The sequence below is a fragment of the Gopherus evgoodei genome, chromosome 2 (assembly GCF_007399415.2).
Source record: "Gopherus evgoodei ecotype Sinaloan lineage chromosome 2, rGopEvg1_v1.p, whole genome shotgun sequence".
NCBI lineage: Eukaryota > Metazoa > Chordata > Testudines > Testudinidae > Gopherus > Gopherus evgoodei.
Genome location: NC_044323.1, coordinates 150,168,809 through 150,193,564, shown reverse-complemented (window position 1 = coordinate 150,193,564; position 24,756 = coordinate 150,168,809). Strand labels below are relative to the sequence as shown.

The 24,756-nt window shown below is 49.9% G+C and overlaps 1 protein-coding gene across 5 annotated transcripts in view; it reads right to left on the bottom strand.

The window, feature by feature from the left end:
- Positions 1-24,756, bottom strand: part of TET3 (tet methylcytosine dioxygenase 3) — a 167,946-nt gene that overhangs the window by 28,285 nt on the left and 114,905 nt on the right. For all 5 annotated transcript variants that reach the window (XM_030551911.1, XM_030551912.1, XM_030551914.1 and 2 more), the window contains one exon: positions 8,464-8,554. In XM_030551911.1, the coding sequence (XP_030407771.1) occupies positions 8,464-8,554 (91 nt within the window). The remainder of the gene's footprint in view (positions 1-8,463; positions 8,555-24,756) is intronic.

Genomic DNA, 24,756 nt, shown 5'->3' with positions numbered 1-24,756 from the left:
GCTAAGCAGCACAGATTAATCTTCTCACTCACCTCCTTCCTGGAAGCACTAATTAACGAAGCCAGCTACTCCCTCCACCCCATCCCCCCCGAAGCCAGCACTATCCATCACCCCTGGGGGAAGAGAGCCGGCCCACACGGCCCTGCCGAGTTTTGTTAGCGAGATACTTTTAAACAAGGATTCCCATGCCCCGGCTGATGTTCATGGGTGAGCGCACCCACACAGCCATTGTGGCTGGGCTGCCTCATGCCGGCAGAACTGCCAGGTGCTTCAGAGACTTTGCAGATGTTGGGAACCGGGGGTAGGAGGGAAGCGGGACGGGGACACAAAAAGACAGGCTGGGTGCATTCTGATGGAAAAACCAGAGCTGAAGCGACTGCACTTTGGTCACACTTTATGTGTGGGGGAGGACATTTGTAAACAGTGGATACAGGGTTAATTTGTGTCCGATGGGTGTTTTAATACGTGGGCGATCAATTGCAAAATTGCGGCACTATTTGCAAACCATCGCTCTAATTACTCTGCCTGTATGCGAGACTCTTTTCTGTTAACCCTTTGTCTGCCTTATTTCTTTAGATTGTAGGGACTGTTTCTTATTATGCGTATGTGCAGCACCTAACACAACTGGGCCCCATTCTTGGTCAGTCCCTAGGCACTACAATAATGGCAAAAAATAGGTCAATAGATTGCTTTACAACCATAGCTTATAATTATCAATAATACCTTCCGCTGATGTGTGCATAACAGTCTGCAACACACACTGCTTCTGGGGAAGATTTTCAAATGGACAAATGGCAGTCGAGTGCCTAGATCCCACTGAACGTCATTAGCCTGTGGAACTCATTGCCACTAGAAGTCATGGAGGCCAAGAACTGAGCAAGAGTCAAAAAGGAATTCGGTGTTTATATGAATATTCAGAGATCTGTCAATGCCAGCAAAAGTGTTGGAAGGGATATGAACCTTCATGCTTCAAGGCTTGAGCTAATCTAACTGTTAGGGGTCAGGCTGAGACCAAATGTGGAGGGCAGATGATCCCATACCTGCTACTGCAGGGTTCTCACATCTTCTTCTGAAGCGTATGGTGCTGGCCACCATCTAAGACAGGACACTGGGATGGACTGAGTTTGGGTGAGATGCAGCCTAGCAGTTTCTATGAATTTCCAGGCAATGCCAGCCAACTCCACTGAGAAGGGCTTTGCAGGTCCCACTGTAGACAAATGGAATTTCAGCTCGATGTAAAATTGCTATTCATCTACATGAGATTTTGCCGCAAAGTGGGCAGCGGGCAGGGCCGGTTTTAGGCCAATTCAGCCGATTCCCAGGAATCGGGCCCGCACCTAAGAGGGCCCCATGCTGAGAGCCGGAGCCCCGGCCGGAGCGCGGCAAGCACCACCGCTCTCCCGGCTGGAGCCGCAGCCGGAGCGCAGCAAGCCGTCCTGCAGCCCCGCTCTCCCAGCTGGAGTCCTGGCCGGAGCGCAGCAAGCTGCCCCGCAGCCCCGGTCTCCCGGCCGGAGCCCTGGCCGGAGCGCGGCAACCAGCCCCGCTCTCCCGGCTGGAGTCCCGGCCGGAGCGCAGCAAGCCACCCCGCAGCCTCGCTCTCCCGGCTGGAGCCCCGGCTGGAGCGCAGCAAGCCACCCTGCAGCCCTGCTCTCCCGGCTGGAGCTCCAGCCGGAGCGCAGCAAGCAGCACCGCTCTCCCGGCTGGAGCTCCGGGCCCTTTAAATAGCCCCCATAGCCCTGGGATAGTGGGGGGCTCTGGGGGCTATTTAAAGGGCCGGGGCTCCAGCTGCCTCTGCCACCCCGTCCTTTAAATAGCCGCCGGAGCCCTGCCGCCACCATGTATTCTCCAGGCCTCTCGCCGCTATTTAAAAGGTCCAGGGCGGGGTAGAAGCAGGGGAGCCCTGAGCCCTTTAAATAACCCCCCGAGCCCTGGGATAGCGGGAGGCTTGGGGACTATTTAAAGGGCTGGGGCTCCAGCTGCCTCTGCTGCACCCCCTGCCCTGCCCCCAGCTAGCTCTGCCCCCAGCCAGCTCTGCACTCCGTGCCCACAGCCAGCCCCTGCCAAACCCCCTGCCCTGTCTCCAGCCACCCCCTGCCACACACCCGTGTGGCTCTGCCTAAAGCCAGCCAGACCCCACACACCCCTGCCCGCACCAGCCCTACACACCCTGCCCATACCCAGCCCCAAATCCCCTGCCCTGTCTCCAGCCAACCCCGCTGCACTCCCCTGCCTGAAGCCAGCCAGTTCTGCTCTCCTCTGTCTCCAGCCCTCCCAACCCCTGCTGCATCCCCCTGCGGCCCTGCCTGAAGCCAGCCCACCCCACACCCCCGTCTCCAGCCAGCCCTGCACCCCTTTCCCTGCCTGCAGCTAGACCCTACCTCCAGTCAGCCCCTGCCCTACCTCCAACCAGCCCCATGTCCACTCCTGCCCTGCAGTTCCCAGGGCAGTAACCCTGCACACTTGCTTCAATGAGGCGGGCAGAGAGCAGCTGAGACCCACACATGTGCACACCCGCAGGGAGTGGCAGGGACCCACACGTGTAATGGCGGTCATTAATAAGCGATCAACAGCATATATGATGCAAAGTACATAATATATAATTGTATTATTTATATAGTTATGGAAAGTAAATAATATATGGAAGAAATGAAAGGGTTTTTTTTTAACACTTTTTTTTTTTTTAAACATCCCTGCCAGGGCCCAGCCGAAAATGTTCGAATGGGGCCCCGCACTTCCTAAAGCCGGCCCTGGCAGCGGGTTTGCACACCACTGCCCTGTATGGGAAGAAATCAAAACTGCTTATCTGCGTGGCTTAGACCCCATACTGCTTTAGACCAAGCAGCAGCGGTTTGTCTTCTGGAACAGGAGGACCTGAGTTTTGTCCCCATCACATAGCAACGGCTGTGAAACCCTAGACACCCAAGTTTACAAGGACACGTGCACAAAGCTCCATCTCATGCATGAACATAACTGGAAAGCCAGAGCAAACTGCAGCACGTCTCCACTGCACAGAAGCATATTATGATTTATAGTGTGGTGGCTGCCCCGAAAAGCCCCGGCCACGGCCCAAGCCCCCATTATGCCAGGTGCTATACAGACACAGAACAAAAGGACAGTCCCTGTCCCCAAAGAGCTGACAACCTGCCCTGCTCTTCATCTCATGATCTCACAGTGTTGTATCAATGCCCCCACCTGCCTGGAAAGCACTGCCCTCCCCATGACAGTCTACGGGCACTTCTATTGAGAGCCAACAAATAAGCTAATCTAATTGCTGGCCATTCCCTTGTCACTGATCAACCCGCCTAGTTATTCCGTTCTCAGCTGAAAGCCTCCAGAAAAGAACGGCACCAGCAAGAGAAGATGGAGCCGAAACACAGGCATCTCATCGGCCCTGCAGAATTCTCCACTGCTTGGCTCCCAAGCTCAGATGTTCCTGATCTACAGGGTGGATGGGAACTTCCTGGACTGGATTTCATCTCCCTCACCCACGAGGAACACGGATAGCGATGGGGAAGATTTGAGCAGCAGCGGCTAATGCGTACATCTCATTAACCCGCTCTACACCCATTCATTTACCTCTGACCGACTGGAGAGAGATGCGATCCAGACAATACACTTCAAAAAGGACTACGGGGAGCGTAAAGCCAAGCCTCAGCATCCCACTTTCCTAATAACTACCTGCTTCACCACCGCAAAGTGAATCCAGAGCTCGCTCTGGCATGTAGGAACTGGTGGCCAGGAGGCAGCTGAGAAAACTGAAGCCGCTGTTGTAGGAACCGCAGGTGAGACTAAGCAGGAGAATGCATCATCACCACCACTTGTGGTAGGTCATTATCCAGGGCTTTAAACACAGGTGAGCACCCATGGGCTTGCAGCTCCTGGGCTGTGCCGTCACCCTCTCTGGCAGCCAGCTGAGAACAGGAGGCAATTTCCAGTATGAGCTTTCCAACCCCCTGGCCCCCATCGACACTCATGACTGTAACGGCCAAGGCGCAGGCAGTGATGTCTGCTGGGCCGGGGTCGAAGGCAGGAATTGGGACCAAAACGGGGTGAAGGATGAGGTCAGTAGCAGTAGAAAGCCAGAGCCTGCTTTGTTGCTCAGACGGCTTCCTGGGGCAGCTTCCTGCTTTAAATAGTTGGTGCTGACCAATCAGGCAGCTGCAGGGTTCTGTCTCTCTAGCTTCTTTGAGCGGTACTTCCTTCAGTGCCTAACTCACCAGTAATCGTTGGCTGCTATTTCACCTGGTTCCCCAGTAGGGTGACCAGACAGCAAGTGTGAAAAATCGGGACGGGATGGAGGGTAATAGGAGCCCATGTAAGAAAAAGACCCAAAAATCGGGACTGTCCCTATAAAATCGGGACATCTGGTCACCCTACTCCCCAGTGGTGAGGTGGAGGCATCGGTCACCCAGGACCCTGCAACCCCGGATCCTAGACCTGACTCAAAATGACCTGCCTGCTCCAGCGATGGAAACTGGGGCATGTGACAGACCAAAATTTGTTGCTGCACATCTCGAGAGGGATCTTCTGTAGCGTTTAGTGTTGTTCCCACTGAAGTCAATGGGAGCTTTATTGCTGATTTCAGCAGAAGCAGAGTGGGGACCGACGCTGTCCACTCCCGTCCTTGAACTAAATCCAGCCCATTTAGTGAAGGGAGCTTAGACACCCTTATGCACACTGGGATTCCTGGTGGGAGTTTTTCAAGGAACAGTTCCACCAAAGCTCTATGGTGCCCAGTGGACCAGCTTGTGCTCAGCTGAACTGGTGAATAGCCACTGGTGCCAGTGCAGTGCTTCCAGATCTACTCCGACCGAGTGCACAGCCTGGCTTGGCATGTGCAGTTCTGATGCTGAAGTCACTCCCAAGCTGCAAATGCTGTATCCCCTGACCTAGAAGCACAGACAGGTGTAAAAACACCATAAAACTCCACATTATTTCTGTGAAAAGACTATCTGCTGAAAGAGTGCGGGTGAATTTCTATTGCCCTGAGCTGCAAAGCTTCCAGAATCCACAGGGGGTGCTCACTGCACAGGCTGATGGGCAGGAAATTTAATTCCCACAAGCCCAGACTGAGAACATGAAATAACAAAACTTGTTGATTTCACTTTTCAAAATAATTTGCACTTGTATCCTCCCCTTCTATTCAAGAACCTCAATTCACTTCACAAAGATTACCTAACTTCAGCCTCACAACACCCTCTGGGAGGCAGGCAAGATGGGGAAACTGAGGCACAGAGCGATTTAATACATGGCTTGCTTGAAGATGACACAGTTGGTGGCAGAGGCAAGACTCCAAGCCAGTGAGAATTTATGCCTCATTAGGGGCCCGATCCTGCCAAGCAATACTGACTTGCATGGGAGTTGAGGTAGTCAACACCTCTCAGGGGTGCTTGGTACCTTTCTGGAACAGCACCAGTCAATGTCTGTTGGCTCTGAGGGCGTTCATGTGGCGTCAGTAATTACCCCCTGCCCTGGAGGGAGTTGTGGGTTCCTTTCAATGGCTCGCCTGTTCCCCCGTGATTCACCGTGTCTCCAGGGTCGGTGACGTAATGCCATCAACCCTGGTGATGTTGTATTTCTGGCTGACTCAGCACCGTGACTCAGTCTCCGGGCTGTAACCCAGTTAATCTGGGCCCCACCTGCCTGGGTGGTACTTTGCCGCTTCCCACCCTGCAGGCATATTTCTGCCTGCTGCACAATAGAGAACAAGCAGATCTGACACCAGCCCATTCATCACATAGGGGGCAGGCCTGGAGCAGGATTCTAGGCTTTGCCACAGCCAGGCTATGATGGGCCCTGTTTGTTTAGGCTGGGGGTGGAGTAGGGGGGTTGACCTCCAGAGTAGTCCAGAATCCAGGGGAAGCACAGCTGGTGCAAAGCCCATCCCCTTCCCCTGGCTAGTACCGTCCCCGTCTCCAACCCCAGGGTGAAGTTCTGGCCACGGTGACGTCCATGAGAGTTTGGCCTGCAACGAGGCCAGGATTTTACTTGGTGTTCCCAGTCCTGAAGGGCTGGAGGGCTCGATTAGATTAGCCTGGGATTAGCAAACCAACCCTGCCCTGTCAAATCCAAACATCCCAGCCCCTTGGTAGGACACAGAACAGAGGGGAAAGGGAGTGCACGTGCTCCCCAAGCAGCTGCCAGCAGCCCCTCCATGGCAGGTGTGTACAGTGGCTGAGGGTTCCCTCTAATGATATTCAGTGCCCAATCTGAGAGCTTGTTGCTGAGCCCATGGTCCCAAGTCACGGCAAATTGGGCTCTCAGAAATTAAGGCAGCGCCATCTGCTTTTTGATTTTCCTGACCAGGGGATGAGCAGAATGATGCTCAGTGCAGGCAGGAGGAGAGCTGGACATCTTAGCCAGGGGACTAAGCCCACAAAACCAGGATCCTGATGCACAGCTGGGCAGAGATCAACGGGGATTAACTCCCATTGACTGTCCAGCTGTACTGCCGCCTTGCGATCTGCAAGCTGCTCCCTCCCAAATCCCCACATTCCTACTGCTGAGAAGCCACAACACCCTCGAACTGCGCTGGCTCAGGCAACATGCATCCATCCTCCTAAGTCCCTTCCGCGCCTTTTCAACCTGCAAAGGGGATAGGTGAACCAGACAGCAAATGTGAAAAATCAGGACAGGGGGTGGGGGGTAATAGGAGCCTATATAAGAAAAAGACCCAAAATTGGGACTGTCCTTATAAAATTGAGATATTTGATCACCTTAAAAGGGGAGGATGTGGGCCTGGAGACAACTCAGCTGCACAAATATGTCCGGGATGTGATAACCAAGGCAGCAGATGGTAGAACTGGGTGGTAGGACCCTGCACTATGGGATGAAATTGAGCAAAGGGAAAAATGTTTCCTAACAGCAAGATCTATTAACGGTAGGACCTAACCCAGCCAGACTCAGGCACATTTACAGCTAACTAGCAGCGAGCAGGCTCTGGCTACCAGTGAGATTGTACAGTATCCCCAGAGGAAGGGGCGGGAGGCCTGTTGCTTGAGACAAAAAACAACCACCGCCAAAAATCCTGGACTACACTGGACAGCGAGCTGTAGGAAAGAATCCTGCCCTGGCAGAAGGACAGGTTGGGTGACCCCACTGGTCTTCTCTATTGCCAATTTCACAGACTTGACCACAGTCATAAGGAATAGTAACCGTGAAAGGTTTTGACTTGTCCTTGGCTGGTTGCTTAGTTTGGCAGCTGTTGAACTGTCTGTGGGAGGCAAATGATACGTCTCGTCATGCGATACTCATTGGCGTGCCATGCAGAAATACACCCAGGCAGCACACGAGTCGCCAGCAGCCCTGCCAGCCCTGGCTGTGGGAAGCAAAGCAAACCAGTTGGCCAAACCAAGCCCGAAGTGACTCCCTGCAGCAAATTGGACTAACCAGTGTGGTTTCCCACAGGCATCTAGTTCCCACCATGGCTTTCCCTTTCAGCACCTTAGCCTGTGTTTAAGGCAGGGTGTCGTGCCTCCACTAGGCCTTTCCGGAGTGTCAGCTAACACCCTCATCCAACTCTAAATCCTGATCTAGCCAAGGCCACAGTGATTTACGTTAAGTGCAGTCAGAGGTGCGACCACTGTATGTGCCGTAGGCTGATCTACATTAGAGTTAACAATAGCAGTGAAACCCCCCAGAAGCAGCATCCTTCCATATCAGGGACCTTGGGTATATACTGGGGTGCCCCCCACCTCCATAGAGCTGGATCAAAGATAGCTCAGGTTATCCATCGGTGCTGTAACTATGCCTCCCGTTGGCAGTGCAGAAAAACGCTTCAGGGACCTGTGAAAGTTGTTTTCACCAGCACCTCTCCCAGGCACTGCTGACAAACCCAGATAATTTTCACTGGAACTCAAGCTGGGAGAGCAAAAATCTCATGCCCCGTCCTGCACCACAACCCCGGGATAATGCAACCAGCAGGCAGGTGAATTCAAGCACAAGAAGAACATGTGCAGCGGGGGAAGCACGGTGGCAGGAGGGTGGCTTTTCAGTTTCCCATTTATGCTGTCCACAAGCGTCATGCCAGATGGAGGGGAAGCGGTGGGCCTGGTGCAGAAGAAGAATCTGGATGTGCCTGATAAATAGGAGGAATTGTTTGCCCTGGCACAGACACGATTCTGCCCAGATCAGCCTTCCACTGGGGTGACAACACCAGCCTTCCTGGAAGACGCCCGTGGGTTAGATTCCGCCTGGGGTGATGTGGCTACAGCCCCTGGCACAGGGGCCTCGGCGGCAGCATGACCAGCAGAGGGCACTGGAAGCATCTGCAATTGCCCCCCTCTTCCCAGGGGGTCCTTTGCAAGGCAGAAAAGTGAGCAGCCCCAGCTGTGAAGGAGGCAGGGAGGGGCAGTGAAGGAATGCACTGATTCAGCATAGCCCCTCCTCCACAGGGCCTTATGCACGGGTGTGGGGGGATTTTACTCTGCCTATCTCACTTGTTGCAAACCATCTGGGACGTACCTCTCTTCCATGAGATCCCTGATAGATGCCACTGTTGGTCCTGATCCCAGGTGGGTGTAGTATGGTCCCTCGTCTTTCTCCACTATTTGTTCTAGGAAAAACAAGGGGGAGGGGGGAAATTACTTCATTTGAACTGGTGCCAACACCCTCACCCCTCCCCGGAAGCATGCAGATGCTGTAGGCTAATGCAAGTCCTCAGTGAAATCAAGATGGCCCCACGTTCTTCACCGGATGCCCACCAGCGGCACCTGCGCAGCCTCAGTTTGCAGAGCTGCAGCTGACCAAACTTTGGGCGTGTTCACATGACAGGCGGCACAGCGCCACAGCTATGGAGCGACAGCTATGCTGCCATTTTCTGTTGCTGCGGGAACTCTGCCTTCCCGAGCAAAGGCAGCGACGTCGAGGGACGCACCCTTCCATCCCCCTAGCAGTGTCTACACTGCAGATTATATCGGCGTAGCCACAGCGTGCAGGGGGATAGATTCTGCACAGCCCCAAGTGCCAAAGCTCGGTCGATAGAAATTTTAAGCGCAGACCAGGCCTAAGGCTTGTCCACACTTGAAAGTGAATTCGGATTAAGGCAAGATATGAATTTAAAGGCAACAGCTGGTCCTGATCTTAACTCCAGGCGTAGCCAAGCCCTTAGCCAAGCATTTGGTTGACGATGCACAATAAGAAATGGCCCTCAGCTCCCTCTCCTGGGACTGCAGGGCTAGCAAGAGTTAGAAAGAGCAACGCTTACTACCGCATCTTGGGTGAGCAGACAGAACTGTGGGCGTACGCACAGAAGAAGTTATTACTATTATTGCTTAGTTTACAGTAGCACCTACAGGTCCTCACCCAGCTCCAGGCCCCTTTAGGCCAGGCACTGTACAGACACGCAGTGGGACGGCCCCACTCTCAAAGAGCTCACAATATAAGCACACAAAGGAGGGATTGTTACCCCCAGACTACAGCTGGGGACTAAAGCACATGAATATTACGTCACGTATGGCAGAGCCAGGAATGGAACATGGATCTGCAGAGCACCAGTCTAGTGTATTAACCACAAGGCCATGCTGATAAGCAACCTAGTGCCTTAGCTGCACAGTCCTTTCCCACACCAGAGCTGTGCTGTGAATGCCAGATTCTGCCACCCTTACTCCTGATCATTAGTGCCTTTCTCCCCTGTGACTTCAGTGGGCTCCGGAAAGCACAATCCAGCCCTTAGCAAACAGAGGTGTGCCGGCTTTTAACACACAGCCAACGCCTAGCAAAACCACCCTCCCTTTTCACGCAGTGACAACAAACAGGTTCTCAGCCATTCCTGGCAGGATTGCCTGCAGCACACCTCACGCCCTTTAAATGCAGCCATGGAGAAAAGCTGCTTCGGCGTGTGTTCCGTTTGCGTTTATTTTGCAATCAGCCGCGTGGGGAAGATACATGCAAATCCACCTCTCTTTCCTGAAACTAAACACAACAGGCCCGATCCCCAGCTGGGAAAGATCAACAGAGCTCCACTGAAATTGGTACAGCTATGGTAATCCACATCAGTGGAGAGTCCTGCCCAGTGAATCTTGTGGCGTGTAATGGAACAAGGTAAAACACACACAACCCCCAGACTCAGGTCCAACAAAACAGCTTCAGGCATGGCCCAGCATCAAGCAGGTACAGAGCCAGGCAGTCACTGCATCAAGCAAGCATGACCTGGCACTCACTGCGTTCTTATATAGCTGGCCTCTGGAGGGCAACAACCAACAGGGGTGGGCGATGTGAACACAGCTACGAGCCCTGCACAGGACGCATGAGTTCCTTGCCTGGAGACATCACAGTCAGGCTCCTCCAATCAGCTGGAACAAGATTGTCTGGTGAAGGCTGAGAAGCCGGATTATATTGGGAGAAAAGCGACAGGTTTCTAAATCACAGATTAACCAGCTCTCTGGCAGGGGCAGATTTTGTTATTTTCTGGCCCACACAGAATGTTTTCTCCCTCTCTCTTTTCACAGCCTCCTGGGATCAAGGTGAAGCTGGAGAGAGACAGGAGCAAAGAACGCAGCTGTGACCCAAAGCCATCTACGTTCCCCAGCTGGGTCAAATGCTGCTATTTCACCTCAAACCCAGGCAGTGTAAGGCAAGGGAAAGACCCTACTTAGTTATGCTCTGCATCTGGGAGATTATTGGTTGCCTCCTGGGTCAGAGCACATAGCTGAGAGAGCACAGGTGCAGCAGAGATGAACTAGGGAGAGTCCCATTCCTGTAGCTGGGCTTGGCTATGGCCAGAAAGCAGAACAGGAGTAGGGTTAGCTGTAGAGTGGAGAGGAATCCCAAGCCAGGGTCGATGAAGACCAGGGAATGAGACAGACGCATAGGAGGGGTGAAAGGCTAGGGGGAAGTCAGGGTCAGTACCTTGACAAGGGGAAGGAGTTGAAGTTGAGCTGAGGAGGGGCAAAGGATCCTTTTTTTGTTTAGAGCTGAACCCAGAAGGGGACTGAACTGAGCCATGCACGGAAGACCAAGCAAGGTGCTCTGGAGGAGGGACTGGCTGGGGCTGACCATCTGGGCAGAGGAAGTGCCCACCAGAAGGAGTGCAAGAAGCAAAATCCCCTTCAATGCCATGTCCGGGCACAAAGGGCGGCCTAGCGGTAAGGACGTGCGCTTATACTCCTTCCTTTACTCCAGTGTAAGTAGGACATGCCAGAGCCTCAACCACTGCAGATCAGCTCCTCACATTTACACCAACTGAGCATCTGACCCACTGGCTACAATGGAGTTACTCCTGACTTACACCACCGTGAGAGTCATTTATCTGAGTGCGGGTCAGATCCCTTTCTCAGGTACACATTTGGGAGACTCCACCGACTCTGAAAGGTCACCAGCACATGGCCAAGAGAAGGAGCTGTGGGAACGGCGAGAGATGGGCAGAAACTGATGACACTGGACGGGAAGAGGAGACCAAACTGAGCAAGGGCCCCAACTACAGCGGGTAAAAGCACCACGGATAACCCCCAGCTGGGCACCCAGGAGATGGAAAAGTGAGTGAGAAGGGCAACGGAGGAGAGGAATGAGGAGGAACAATCAGAAGTTCAGGGACGTGGACCCCTTCCCCATGTGGAGCCATCTACACCAGTGCAATGTGCCACCACAACTGAATATGACACTCTCTTTGCACTGTTGTGAATGACTCCACCACGTGCAGGGCACTAATGAAAGGGCCTGGCGTCAGAGGTAAGAGTGGGGAATCCAGCAGGAAATCTGGAAGGAGAGGCCTAGCAGGCTCAGGACTCATTGGTGCGGTGGAGGTAGGCTGGGAATTTCTATCCCAAAGCTTCTTTGGAAATCCTGGCCGTGAGTCACAAACTCAAAGGTAGCACCCGCTGTAACATTCACCGCCCCAGCACAACGGGACATGGAATTCAAGCCCAAGCAGCTGGGGGAGAAAGAGACTCATGCAGTCACTGGATATCAGACACCTGGGGGCTAGTAGACACCATGGCCAGTCAGGAAGACACAGGAATGGCCAGAGTTATAGAATCATGTCAGGGCCCAACTGAGCCAAAATTAGCTCCAATTTCTCCATGTTTCCTCCTCTGTTGTGTTTTTGTGTAGGAGGTAGAGTTGGCCTGGCACAGCCAGTGCCCCGATAAGGCACACTCTCTGGAGTTCAGGGGCAATGCCAAGGTCCACATTACCCCAAGCCCAAGGCATTATTGTCTAAGGGCACGTCTACACAGCAAACTATTGCCAACACAACTGACGTCAGCATAAAGCCGCCACAGCCAGTATATCACTCGTGCACGTACATATGTGGCTTCTTGCGTTGGCACTGCAGGAGCATTCGTGTCAATGCACGGTGCACCATGGGGAGGTATCCCAGTGTGCAACTCATCATCATCCAGTGCACTCTTTCTTGGGAAGAGTTTTGACAATGTATGGTGAGGGCAGAAATGAGTCACGCAGGGCGTGACTTGGCTTGTGGTACCAAGTTCCCATCACGCAACTTTCCCGATCCCATAATGCCATCTCTGTCCCATAACTGTCATGCCTATTTTGCAAATCCTATGAATCTGTGCAGGACTTGTCGCTGTCCATCATCTCTGAACAAAGCATGGAGGCTGCACAGCTCTGCATTATTGTCACGAGCGCTGCAAGCACAGGATGAGTGATCCTCTGGTAGTTGCAGAGCTGCAAGAACAGCAAAGGGGAAAAATGGTGATTTCCAGAAGGGCAGACCGCTGTGGAACGTAGCAAGAACAATTCAATCTCTCTGGTGGCATTCATGGAGCAGCTGCAAACGGTGGAGCGCCGCTTCTGGACCCAAGAAACAAGCACTTACTGGTGGAATCCCATTGTAATGGAGGCTTAGGATAATGTGCAGCGGCTGAAGAACTTTCAGATATAAAAGGCCATATTCCTGGATCTGTGTGCCGAGCTCACCACAGCCCCCCGGTACAGGGATACCAGACTGAGAGCTGCACTGACAGTGGAGAAGCGAGCGACGATTGCAATGTGCAATGCTGGATTGCTACAGGTCAGCAGGAAAATCATTCTGCAGTTGGAAAATCCACAGAGGGGCTACTGTCAGGCAAGTGTGCAAGGCCATTAACTGTCTCCTGCTCTGCAGGACCGTGACTCTCAGCATTGTGCAGGACTTAGTGGATTTGCAGCAATGGGGCTCCCAAACTGTAGTGGAATGATAGCCGGCATGGATATCCCTATTTTGGCATCAGCCAACTTTGCCAGAGAGTACATTAACAGAAAGGGTTATTTTTGTATGGTATTGCAAGTGCTGGTTGATCACTGGAAACACTTCACTGACATCAGTGTTGGCAGGTCAGGGAAGGTGCATGACACTTGCATCTTTAAGAACATAGAACTATTCAGAAAGCTAAAAGCAGGAATTTTCTTTCATGACCAGCGGATTACCATTGGTGATGTTGAAATGTCCACAGTGATTCTGGAGGACGCAGCCTACCCCTTGCTCACGAAGCCATACACTGGCCACTTTGGCAGCACCAAGAATAAGATTCAACAGCCAGCTCAGCAGGTGCAGAATGACAGCTGAATGTAAGTTGAAAGGATGCTGGGGTTGTTTACTCACCAGACATTTTCTGTGAGGAAAAATATCCTAGTGGTTAGAGCTGCCTTCTGCGTCCTGCATAATATCTGTGACGCAAAGGGGGAAAAGTTGCTGCTGGAGTGGAGGGTGCAGGTGGAGCAGCTGTCTGAGGAGTTTGAACAGCCAGACACAAGGGCTATCCAAAAGAGCTCAACGCAGAGCCACACAGCTCAGAGAGGCTTTGAAAGAGCACTTTATCAATGAGCCCAAGTAATGTGTCATGGTGGACTGTGCTCTACTCAGTCCTGCAGTTTGGGGGCCTGTTAGGAATTGTGTGGTGCTTGGTCACATCTATGAACATAACACTGAATTTTGCAGTGTTTGCTGTACATGTATGAGCATTACACTGTGGGTGTCACTGATATGATGAGTTGTCACAGTGTATGATAACAAGCAAGTGGGTATCCTCACTACCACCAGCCATTCTGCAGCATACATTGGGAATGAATAAAAATAAATTATTTTCCAAACAAGAGAGTTTAACTGACTCACAAAAACACTTCAGCGGAGTGTTAAGAGCAAATATATTAAAACCTTAATAAAGTTATGGATCAGAGTTTTAGGAAGAGGAAAGAACATTCATGTGCATTTTAGCTACTCATACAACCACCATGGCTCTCACAGGTTAGTGCATGCAAAGCGGTGGCTGTCCTTAGTGTGGAGCAGTAGGAGAAGCTCCTAGTGCATCTCCCTCTTCTTTGCCTGCTGGGACTCCTGGATCTTTCTCCTTTCTGTTCTTTCCTTCTCCATCCAGTCTGCAATATTCACCCTCCAGGCCCTCTGCTCACAGTCTGATGCAGCTCTGGCTTGCAGGATCTTGCTGAACACGTCATCCTAAGTCCTCTTCTTTCTCTGACTCAAGCATTCCACAGGCGTAGAGGGGGAACTCCAGAAGGCCACCACAGCAGCAGCTGTGGATACAAGACACAGAGGGTACTACTGTCAGTATGTGAAACAGAAAGTGAAAATTAAGTTTCTGAACTCCCTTTCCATGCTTCCCTGAAGCTTTAAGCAAGACCTGCTGATTGAGTATGCTTCCAAGTGCACTATGCACAGCACTTGAGGGAAATGAGGAGTGTATTGCTTGGTTGTATAAACTATGAGTACAGGGCAATGGTGCTGAATACCGGCACCATTTTTCACAGGCTGTGGTGATCTGAGCTGATATCCCACTCCTGAGGGTGACAAAGGCAGAGAGAGCTCAGCTGCAGCTTGCATTCCCAAGGCCCATGTGCTGCAAGCCTGCATACTGCAACAGTACCTGCCGAAGTTATCAAGGACTGGTGTAGGAAAATGCCCTACCACAGAGGGGGAAATAAGGCTGCTGGCCCTAGAAACCTTTCCTCAAGATCATTCAGGAGGATTCAAGACACATCCCTGTGTACAGACATAAACTGCTATGCGTGACAATCCCTCCAGCCACCTGTCTAACTCTAGAGGGGAATGAAAAATAGATAACTACTCTACCTCTTTGCTGTATCGCTACCTCGCCTAGTATAAGCACATTAAGGAAAAGTCAACAGCTTTGTTTTGCTAAGTTGGGGGCATCATCACTTTAATGGGAAATAAATTTACACACTTACCTGAGGTTCCTTCCCTTGCATCAGGCTTGACAGCTGGAACTAGCTGAACTATAGTGGAGTCTCAAACAGATCCTGGCTCATGGCATAGTTGGGCCTCCTGGGCACACGTCCTTCGTCCTCTTCGTCCTCGCTGTTCATGCCAGGGGCCTCTGTCTCAGGCTCCTCGGTAGTACCCATGGTGGTGCATGGGGAGGTCTCCACAAATATGGCATGCAGCTCTTGATAAAAGCAGGTCTGTGGCTCGACACTGGATTGACTGTTGGCCTCTCTGCCCTTCTGGTCTGCTTGCCACAGTTCCTTCGCTTTCACGCGGCACTGCTGCCTGTCGTACCCCTTCTCCTGCATCCCCCATGCAATCTACTCGGAGATCTTCACATTTCTTTGGCTGGTCCTTAGCTGTGCTTACACAGCCTCTTCTTCCCACAGGCCCAGGAGATCCAATATCTCCTGTCTACTCCAGGTTGGAACATGTCCGGATTGCGTAGCCAGCATGGTCAGCTGGGCCCTTGTGCATAACACTGGAGAGCTGCTAAGTGGGGCAATCAAGAAAAGGCACTTAAAAAATTCTTGGGGGTTTGATGGAAGGAGGCTTCTGGTCTCTGTGACCCCTTGGGCAGTGGAATTAACCATTGTGACCAGAGTGGTTTGTGTATGGTATTGTGGGCCAGCTGCTGGAGATCTGCGAGAGTCAACATAGGTAACACAGTACCTGCAGCAGTGCTGCGTTGACCTCAGTACATTGATCATGATTCAATGCTGCTCGAGGAGGTGATGTTACTATGTCGGTGTAATGGAGAGCTTACATCAGTGGGAAACAAATTTAAATGTAGACACATGCCCAGCAGGTCAGTGCATTAGTCAACCTAATTTTGTAGTGCAGATCAGGCCTAAGGGACAGCCTTTTAAAGGTATTCAGGTGCCTAACTCCCACTGATTTTTTGTAGAGGCGCTGGGTGCCCAAATACCTATAAAAATTGGGCCCTAAAAGCTTTTTGCCATAAAACCAAACAACTGGTTTTGTCAAAACTTCAGTTTCTCCCTCAAGGTGACTACTTCAATTGGGGACAGTGATAGTGTCTCTGCAGATCTGCAAGGGAAAAGGGGGGATAGTGTCTCTTACTATTAATTTCACTATCATCTTTCTACCACCCAACCAAAAAAAAAATGTTTTCTCAATCCAGCATCCTTTCAATTTAAATTATTTGACTTCTTTAAACTCGGAAACCCAACATATATTGTAAATTCAAGTGACACTGTCAGGGGCCCAGCAACTAGCTACTGCAATAACTAATATTCTGGAAAAATGAGAGAGAAATCTCTTAAAGCAGGAAGAAATAAAGATAGCGAGACAGGCAGATAAATAGAGGAGAAAAATGATAGATGTATAGTTAAATTAAGACATGCAGACAGATATAAACAGATTAAGAGAGATGATGGCTACATGAGATTACACTCAAAACATCTAAAATATAAATGATTTTAAGACTAATCTGAATGGAAATATGTTTATGATCGGTCTTCAGCTATCCAAATGTGATGGTGCCCAAATGCATGGGAAAAAACTATTTTAGCACTTTAAAATATTCAGGATGAAAATGTAACAGCAAAAATATATAAAGATACAATCCAAGAAAATGTTTGGCAATCACAATGACCTACCAAGCCATCTGGCAAGAGGAGAAAAATCTAACAACACCTGAGAATTGTTCACTGGTACATGCCGCTCTCAGAAATGCTGCGTCTACCAGGTTCACTTGAATTCAGAAGAGATTTACCTGCCCCAATGCCAAAGACAAAGTACTTTCCATTTTCCAGATTTGCAAGGAATGTCTAAGCATTTGGATTAGTAAGAGTAGGAAAGAATGTCCATAATTCTGTCTCTCGGCAAGAAATCGGGACCACTCCAAATTCCATTTCCTGTTTCTAAACAAGAGGTTGCAAATTGCTTCCCTTTCCGGAGTACAATTACCCGCAGAGCACACGCAGAGTGGACTCAGCCACAAATATCAGAGAGGCCAAACTGACGCAACATTACACCTGGCATCACAGTCCGGCGGGAATATTGTTAGAGACGATCCAAACGAGAGGCGAACAGATTCGGGAAGCAACTTTTTCGCTCCGTTGCAAACAAATGCTGCTATTTTGGAACGTCTCCATGTCAGCTGGCTATCCCTAAAGCATGCAAGAAAGAATCAAGCACCTGCATGGAAGAAGGCAGCATCTTCACTGATTCGGTCATTTCGGGGAGACATCTACAAATTCATCCTAAATTAAAATTCTGATTTCAAAGCTCTCCTTTTGACTGCCTCACAGCAAAGCTTCATCTTAGATTCACAGATTCCAAGGCCAGAAGGGACCACTGTGATCAGCTAACCCGACCTCCTGTATACAGGCCAGAGAGCTCCAGGAGCTCTGTTCAGAACATACTGTTCAGAATTCCCACCGATTTGCAAAGCATTAATACCTTTCAGTGCTGGTTTCCAGACTCGGTTCCAGCCAAACATTTTGTGAGCTGGCTACGGACGCTGTGTTACTAATTTCCACAGCTCTTGGAGAGAAAGATGAACCACAAGTTTAAGTAGATTTCAGCCACATCTAGCTCAAACCTTTTCGGCTCAGAACATTACTAGAATGTCGGGTTCTAGGTGGCATGGGGAGTGATCTTCAAGGCTAAGATTTTCAAAAGTGACCAGTGATTTCGGATGCCTCAATTTTCGATTGCCCAGCTTGAGATCCCTTAAAGGGACTGGACTTTCCCTGGGCTGGGTGCTCAGCACTTTCTGAAACTGCCCCTTTTTAAGGTGTCTTGTGTGGAGCACCCAAAAAAATGAGGCACCCAGAATCACTAGTCAGTTTTTAAAATATTGGCCTAACATTCTGCCTTGCTACTTTGTTTAGAATACGCTAAAGCCTTTTTCCTCACTAAACTAGTTCTCCTCCTGTCATGTGCATGTGACTTTGTTATTGTAGGGTTTAGCTTGTTTCTAAAAAGCAGGCTTTTAAATAACAATGATTAGTATTATTTGTATGAGAACCCCACTGGGCTAGGGGTTATACTAATAGTGAGAGAGAGCCGCTCTCCCCAAAGAGCTGATAATCTAAATAGACATGATAGACAAAGGGAGTATTATTGTACAGATGGGAGGAACTGGGACAAAGATTTTTGTTCTCAGCATGCGCAACACCTAACACAATGGGGATCTGATCATTGATTAAGACCTCTCGGCACTACCAAAATACAAACGCTGCTAATTAAAATCATCATAATTCAGGAGGAGATTTTGCAAAGACATCACAAACCCTGATCCTGCTCTCAATGAAGTCAGTGGCAAAACTCCTGCTCACTCCAACAGTGCCGAGCCAGTCCTAATTCTCACTGAAACTCAATGGGAGTCAGGCATCAACGTGCCATTTGTGTCTTTGAAAACTTCCCTGTGACATGCCAAGGTCACACATGGTGCCTGTATCAGAGCCCGGAGTGGAATCCACAACCCCTCAATCCCACTTGCCAGCACCCTTCCTCCCACTGCACTGATGGTTTAGAACTTACTGCACCAATCCATCATGACCAAATAATCTTAAAGTACCCAAGAACATCGTTTGCACTCAAGTATAAAAATCATGAAACAGAATAGTGTGTCAGTTCTGATAGGGTTACAGCTGTTTGCTATTGCAGGGTTACACTAGCTTCTTATTGTAGGACCAAGCATTATTTGTAGTGATGGATTACAATCATTTTTGTTAACACGGGGTGCTCTTGTGCATTGTGCTCCGATAACTGATTTGTTTGAACTTTCAAGTTGGTTCAATAAAAGATTTTACCTCACGCACCCCTACGGATTTTTGCAGACAGAAGAGAAATGAAAGTAAAATATATTAGCCTTAAAGGTGTGTGTTTAAAGAGCAATTGACAGGTGCATGTTTTATTTGGAGACCATTTTGCAGATCAGGTCTGTTGTATAACATGACAGCTGCCATACTGGGTCTGACCATTGGTCCAGCTAGCTCATATAGCCTATCTCCAACAGTGGCCAGTACCAGAGCTTTAGAGGGAGCATACAGGCCAGGGGAAGTATGCAGTGATCGACTCCCATTTTCACTCCTGGCTTCTGATAGGCATAGGTTTATGGATACCCGGAGCATGGAGTTGTGTCCCTGGACATCTTGGCTAATAGCCATTGACAGACCTATCCTCCATGAACTAATCTAGTTCTTTTTTAAACCCAGTTATACTTTTGGCCTTCACAATATCCCTTGGCAATGAGTTCCGCAGGTTAGTTGTGCGTTGTGTGAAAAAGTACTTCCTCTTGTTTGTATTGAACCTGCTGCTTATTAATTTCACTAGGTGACTCCTAGTTCTTGTGTTATGTGAAACAGTAAATAACACTTCCCTGTTCACTTTCTCCACATCATCCATGATTTTATAGACCATCATATCCCTCTTCCGTTGTCTCTTTTCTAAGCTGAATAGCCCATATCTTTTTAGTGTCTCCTAGTATGGAACCCTTTTTTTTTAACCCTTATCAGCTGTGTTGCCCTTCCCTGAGCCTTTTCTAGTTCCACTAAATCCTTTTAGAGATGGGACGACCAGAACTGGACACAGTATTCAAGGTGTGGGTTCACTATGAATTTATAGTGACATTAAGGTATTTTCAGTCTTATCTTCTGTCCCTTTCCTAATAGTTCCTACCATGCTGTTGGCCTTTTTGACCACTGCAGCAGTTTTCAGAGAACTATCCACGGTGATTCCAAGATCCCTCTTGGGGGGTAACTGCTAATTTAGAAGTCGTTGTATATGGGTATATTTTCTTTCTTCTCTTGCTAGTACCTTGTTAGTGAAAAAATTCTCATGGGAAAAGGGTCTTAGTACTTTGAAAGCTTTCATGTGAGATTTCAGCAGTGCTGGGCTATGAGCAGAAATTTGGGTATTGTATTTGTTTATGACCTTATAACTTCCATGATAACCAAATGTCCCAACCCCTTCGGGGCATTCTCTCTTCAGATGGCGGGAGCAGTAGCAGAAATGGGCATATGCTCCAGAGGGAGAGATTCCCTGCAAAAACCTTTAAGAATAAAACAGGTTAGACCTACAAAAAGTGAGCTACCACGAGCTCAACTTGAGACCCCTGGATCTTAGTTGTCAGAGGGGCTGAGCACTTCCACTGCCTTAGCTAGAGTTACATTTCCTCAGTACCTGTGGATACCAAAGCGAGAAAAACCCTAAAACCAGCAGCCACGGGGGAAAATCCTATGACCGTTTGATCTTTGGCCTCTCTGCTGAGACAGCAACCAAGTAGGTCAGACTACACGATCCTCCTGGTCCTTTCTGGCCTTAAAACCGCAGCAAACTCCACTACCAATGCTGCTGGATCAGAGTCTGACGGGCTGGAGCACTCGTTCCACATGGGTTCCCTGGGCCAAACCTTCTGCTCCACTGAGCTCACATTACACCAGCTGCGACTCTTGTCCCCTCATGTAAGAAAAGTACTCAAAGACCATCCCAACCAGGACTCCTGTCCCCTACTGGAGCAAGCTCCGGAGCAGGGTCCAAAGAGCCCAGGAGGAGAATAGGGGATTGGCTTCTGTGGGTGTCCTATAAAATAATCAGATCTGGATGATCCATAAGCGAATTGGGCACATCAGTCAATTTTACCCGTTAGTGTTGTTTAAAACAATTAGGATTTGAGGGCACCTGATCAGATCAGACCCTAACATCCCCAGACGCTTGATTCCCCTTGGTATGGTTCAGTTATTCCAGACTTGAGCTTTCCAGGTAGTATTCAGCACTGAGCCAGGGACTTTGTCCTTCCACTCCGGAGGCCTGAACAGTGGCTTGTAAACCACACTGCCCCGGCTCCCCAAACTCGTTCCTGGAACAAATAGCAACTAGGCAGTGATGGGGGCCAGAATCCTGGCTGGCTTTTCTTTCTTTCTTTCTTTCTTTTTTTAGGTTTCACAAGCTGCTGCTAATATGATTTGTTCTTTTGGTTACTCTGTTGAGCGTAAATGCAGCTGGCCGTCTTTTCTCTGAAACTTGATTGTCCTGGCTCTGACCGTGCTCAGAGGGAGTGCTGGGCTATTTGAATGATAAAGCACCAATACAGAGATAATTAAAAACAGATATTTCAGCCTTGGCCAGCATGGTTACTAGTACATGGTGGGGAACAGGCAACCAGCCTGCATTTGTTGAAGAAGAACTAGTTAGCAGATGCTTCAGTTCGACTTGGTTTCTGTCTGGCACTGCTGAGCAACTGACATGGATTTAGGGCCTGACTCTTTATTCTGCACCTTCTGCAGTTGTGCCACGTGGGGATCAGAAGGGAACTGTTTTACACTCTCCTTGCCCTGGTGTAAATGACTGTCCACAATGCAAGGCAATGGCAGTTCAAGCCCTTTGTGTTATCTCCTGGGATGATCTCATGCCACACGGTAACTGATAACAGGCAAGCACTACGTACTATCAATATTTCGCTACCTCCTCCTCCCCCGTTAAACTGGGGCATCCCTTAATGCCAAGGGGGCAGCAGCTCCCTGCCTGGGTGCCTGCTCATCTTGCCATTCCACAGCTGCTCTCCAAAGAGACCCCTGGAGCAGGATGCCTATGCTGGCCATTAATTACTTTGCAAGGCCTGTCTTCCCAGGCCTTCTCCTGAGGGGAGGGAGAGCTTGCCCTCTGCGCAGTGGCTTGGGAAGGGCTTCGATGGAGGGTCTTGGTGCAGTGGGTAAGGTGGTGCATTTGGTTAACACATGGGGTACGTACACCTACAGCACTGGGAGAGGCTCCTTGGAAATACATTACATTCAGGTGGGTTTACTGGAACTACAGTCAAGAGGGATAAACCTACCAAGGTCCCCAGAAGGATGCATTAGAGCTCTCTTTGTGGCTGCTGGAAGGCTGCATGCTTGGCTCTCTCCTAAACAGGCAAGGGCAGGAACTGCGGACTGACACTCCTCCTCCCCACCCCCCAATACACTAGCCAGCCACGCTATGCTGGCTTGGAGGGGAGTGCATCCAGTGAAGAGCTGCAGGAAGTCACATCAGCAGGGAAGGAAGTAGGGAGGAAACTTAGAGTTTCATAGAGTTTAAGGCCAAAATGGCCAACCAGATCATCAGGTCTGACCACCTGTATAGCACAGGCCTCTCTAAATCCTGCTCCCTCTCTGCGTCTCCCCCAGGGGTGGCCCCACACCACTCGCCTGTAACACAGTGCATTCAGCAACAGCTTGTTCTAGCCCTCCATCAATAACAACTCCTCGGTACTTAGACAGCCCTGGCCTGCTGGTGTCAACCGCTAAAATATCAGAAAAGGAAAGCAAGTACCAATGGGGTTAGGAACAGATTCTCTTCAACGGTCCTCCAATAAACAACCCAAGAGGCTCTTGCCCAGGTCTCCATCCCCTTAGGTGCCACTGTTGTAATCTCCGCTGCTACACCTTTGATGCTAGCCACAGTGCCTCCAAACCATGCAAAACGTCACGGGCCAGGATAATCTTCCGGGCTCACTGCTCCAACCACATCATATCCTTGGCATCCCTCCACTGACTCCCTCTCTGCCACCCCACCCAACACAAATCTTGGCTTTGCCTTTAAAGCCCTTTGCCATGCCTTGCCCATCAGATCTACTAGCTTACAATACAGCTACCTAGCGCTTCTCATTGTTGTAAAGCACTTTGAGAGCGAGCAGAGGTTGCTATGATTCTCCTCATTCTACAGAGGGAGAATCAGAGACACACAGAGGGTCGCTCCAGGGCAGTGATGGAGCTGGGAACAGAATCCAGGCGTTCTGATGAGTTCCTGTCCAGCGTGCTATCCACACTGGCTCCCCTGTATCAAATATCACCACCACCAGAGCCTTTTTTTAGACAGAGCCCTGGGCATTCTGTGTGAAATGACACGATCAATTTCAGACCCACACATCTGTCTGAAAACGCTTCCCTTGTTACCATAACACACACGGTCCCTGTTAACTGAAGCAGATCGGAGGGCTAGGAAAAATATTTCTCGCTGATCTTTTCAGTCTGTTTCCTTTACGCACTGGACGGCACTAAGTCAGTGTGCAGGCAGTTTCACATTTCTCCCTATATGATCAGTTTCCTTGGTCTTTCACATGCCAAAGGAGAAGAGAAAAACATTTTAGAAAATCCTCAGAAATTGGGAGGGGGACTCCAGGCCATGGCTAGAACTTGAAACTTTTAACTCATTTGTTTAATTCACAAATTACATTTGTATAGTGGCCCTATAATTTGACTATTTTTTTTAAACAAGCAACATGTGTATTTAAAATAAAATACCAAAACAAGACACTCGACATCGAACACTTCTCCCGGGAAGATGGTAAGAGCACAGACACCACATGATGGATGTACAGTCACGCTGCTTAATGTACTACTGAAAGGAGCTCCGAAGCTACAGTGATTGAGAAGCTAGAAAGAACCAGTCCCATCCTTCCAGTATGGTTACTCCGCAGCCTGACTGCCTTTAAGCCACGATTCCCATCAGTTCTCACGAGCCAAGGAGGGCCGTGTTGCATGAGTACTTGGACAGGGAGATTGCCAAGGAACATGTTGCCGGGGAGTCACTATCATTTTTTCCTCTTAGCTGGTGTGGAGGTGAGATGGGGACGTACTGTAAAACCGAGAGCCTGGTTATTAATGATCCCATGGTGCCATTCTCCAAGGGTAGGAGTCAGGAGTCCTGGCCAAAAGCCAACTTTGGTCATTAGACTCTGCCTTGCTGAAAACTTCACCTGCAATTTCAATCATGGGAAAACAAATCTCCACTCATGTGGTGTCAAAGTCCAGGTAAAGGGAGATAGGCCAAAGCCAGCAAAGCAGGAGCGATCCTGCTTTAACACGGACGTGCAGAGAGAAGAGCAGAGCTAGGATATAAACAGAGGAAACCAGAGGAAGGAAAGGGACAATGCCAAAATCTCCTGTCAAAGCTATGCACATGGCTCCCTGGCTCTCCAGAGCCCCGCTGAGACATCAGGGAGGGTGGGCTGAGTCACTGACCAGTTAGGAAGCGGGGGCTACAAGTCAGAACTATTGGTTAACTTCACATCTTCCCCACTAACTTGGTGGGTGACCTGGGGAAAGTCATGTCTCTGCCCCATGCCTCAGTTTCCTCATCTGTAAAAAGGAAACAATAGTGCAGGCTGTGAGACTCAACTCATTAATGTCTGTAAAGCGGATGGATGGCGCCCCATCCCTGCTCCGGCCACTGCCCTGCACCTGGCCAAAAATCAACACAGCCTTGTGCAACATCTCGCCGTGGGCTAACGAGCTGCATTGTACCAATACTTCTCAGGACTTTCTAGCCATATCAATTCACAGCAGGAGTGGGTGGCTGCGAGCACTATCAAGGTACAACAAGGATCCTTCATCCCCTGCTGCTGCTGGGAATCCAGGCACGGCTGTAGTGATGTTGGAGAGGATTACATGCAATGAGTTGTGCCTCAGTTTCCCCTCCCATCTTTTGCCTGTCTTGTCTAATTAGAATGCAAGTTCTCTGTGGCAAGTGCTGTCTCTTCCCAAGCATAAGCACAGCACCCAGAGCAAGGGAGTCCTGATCTTGTGACCTCTATGTGCTGCTGTCATACGAACTCTGAAAATCCC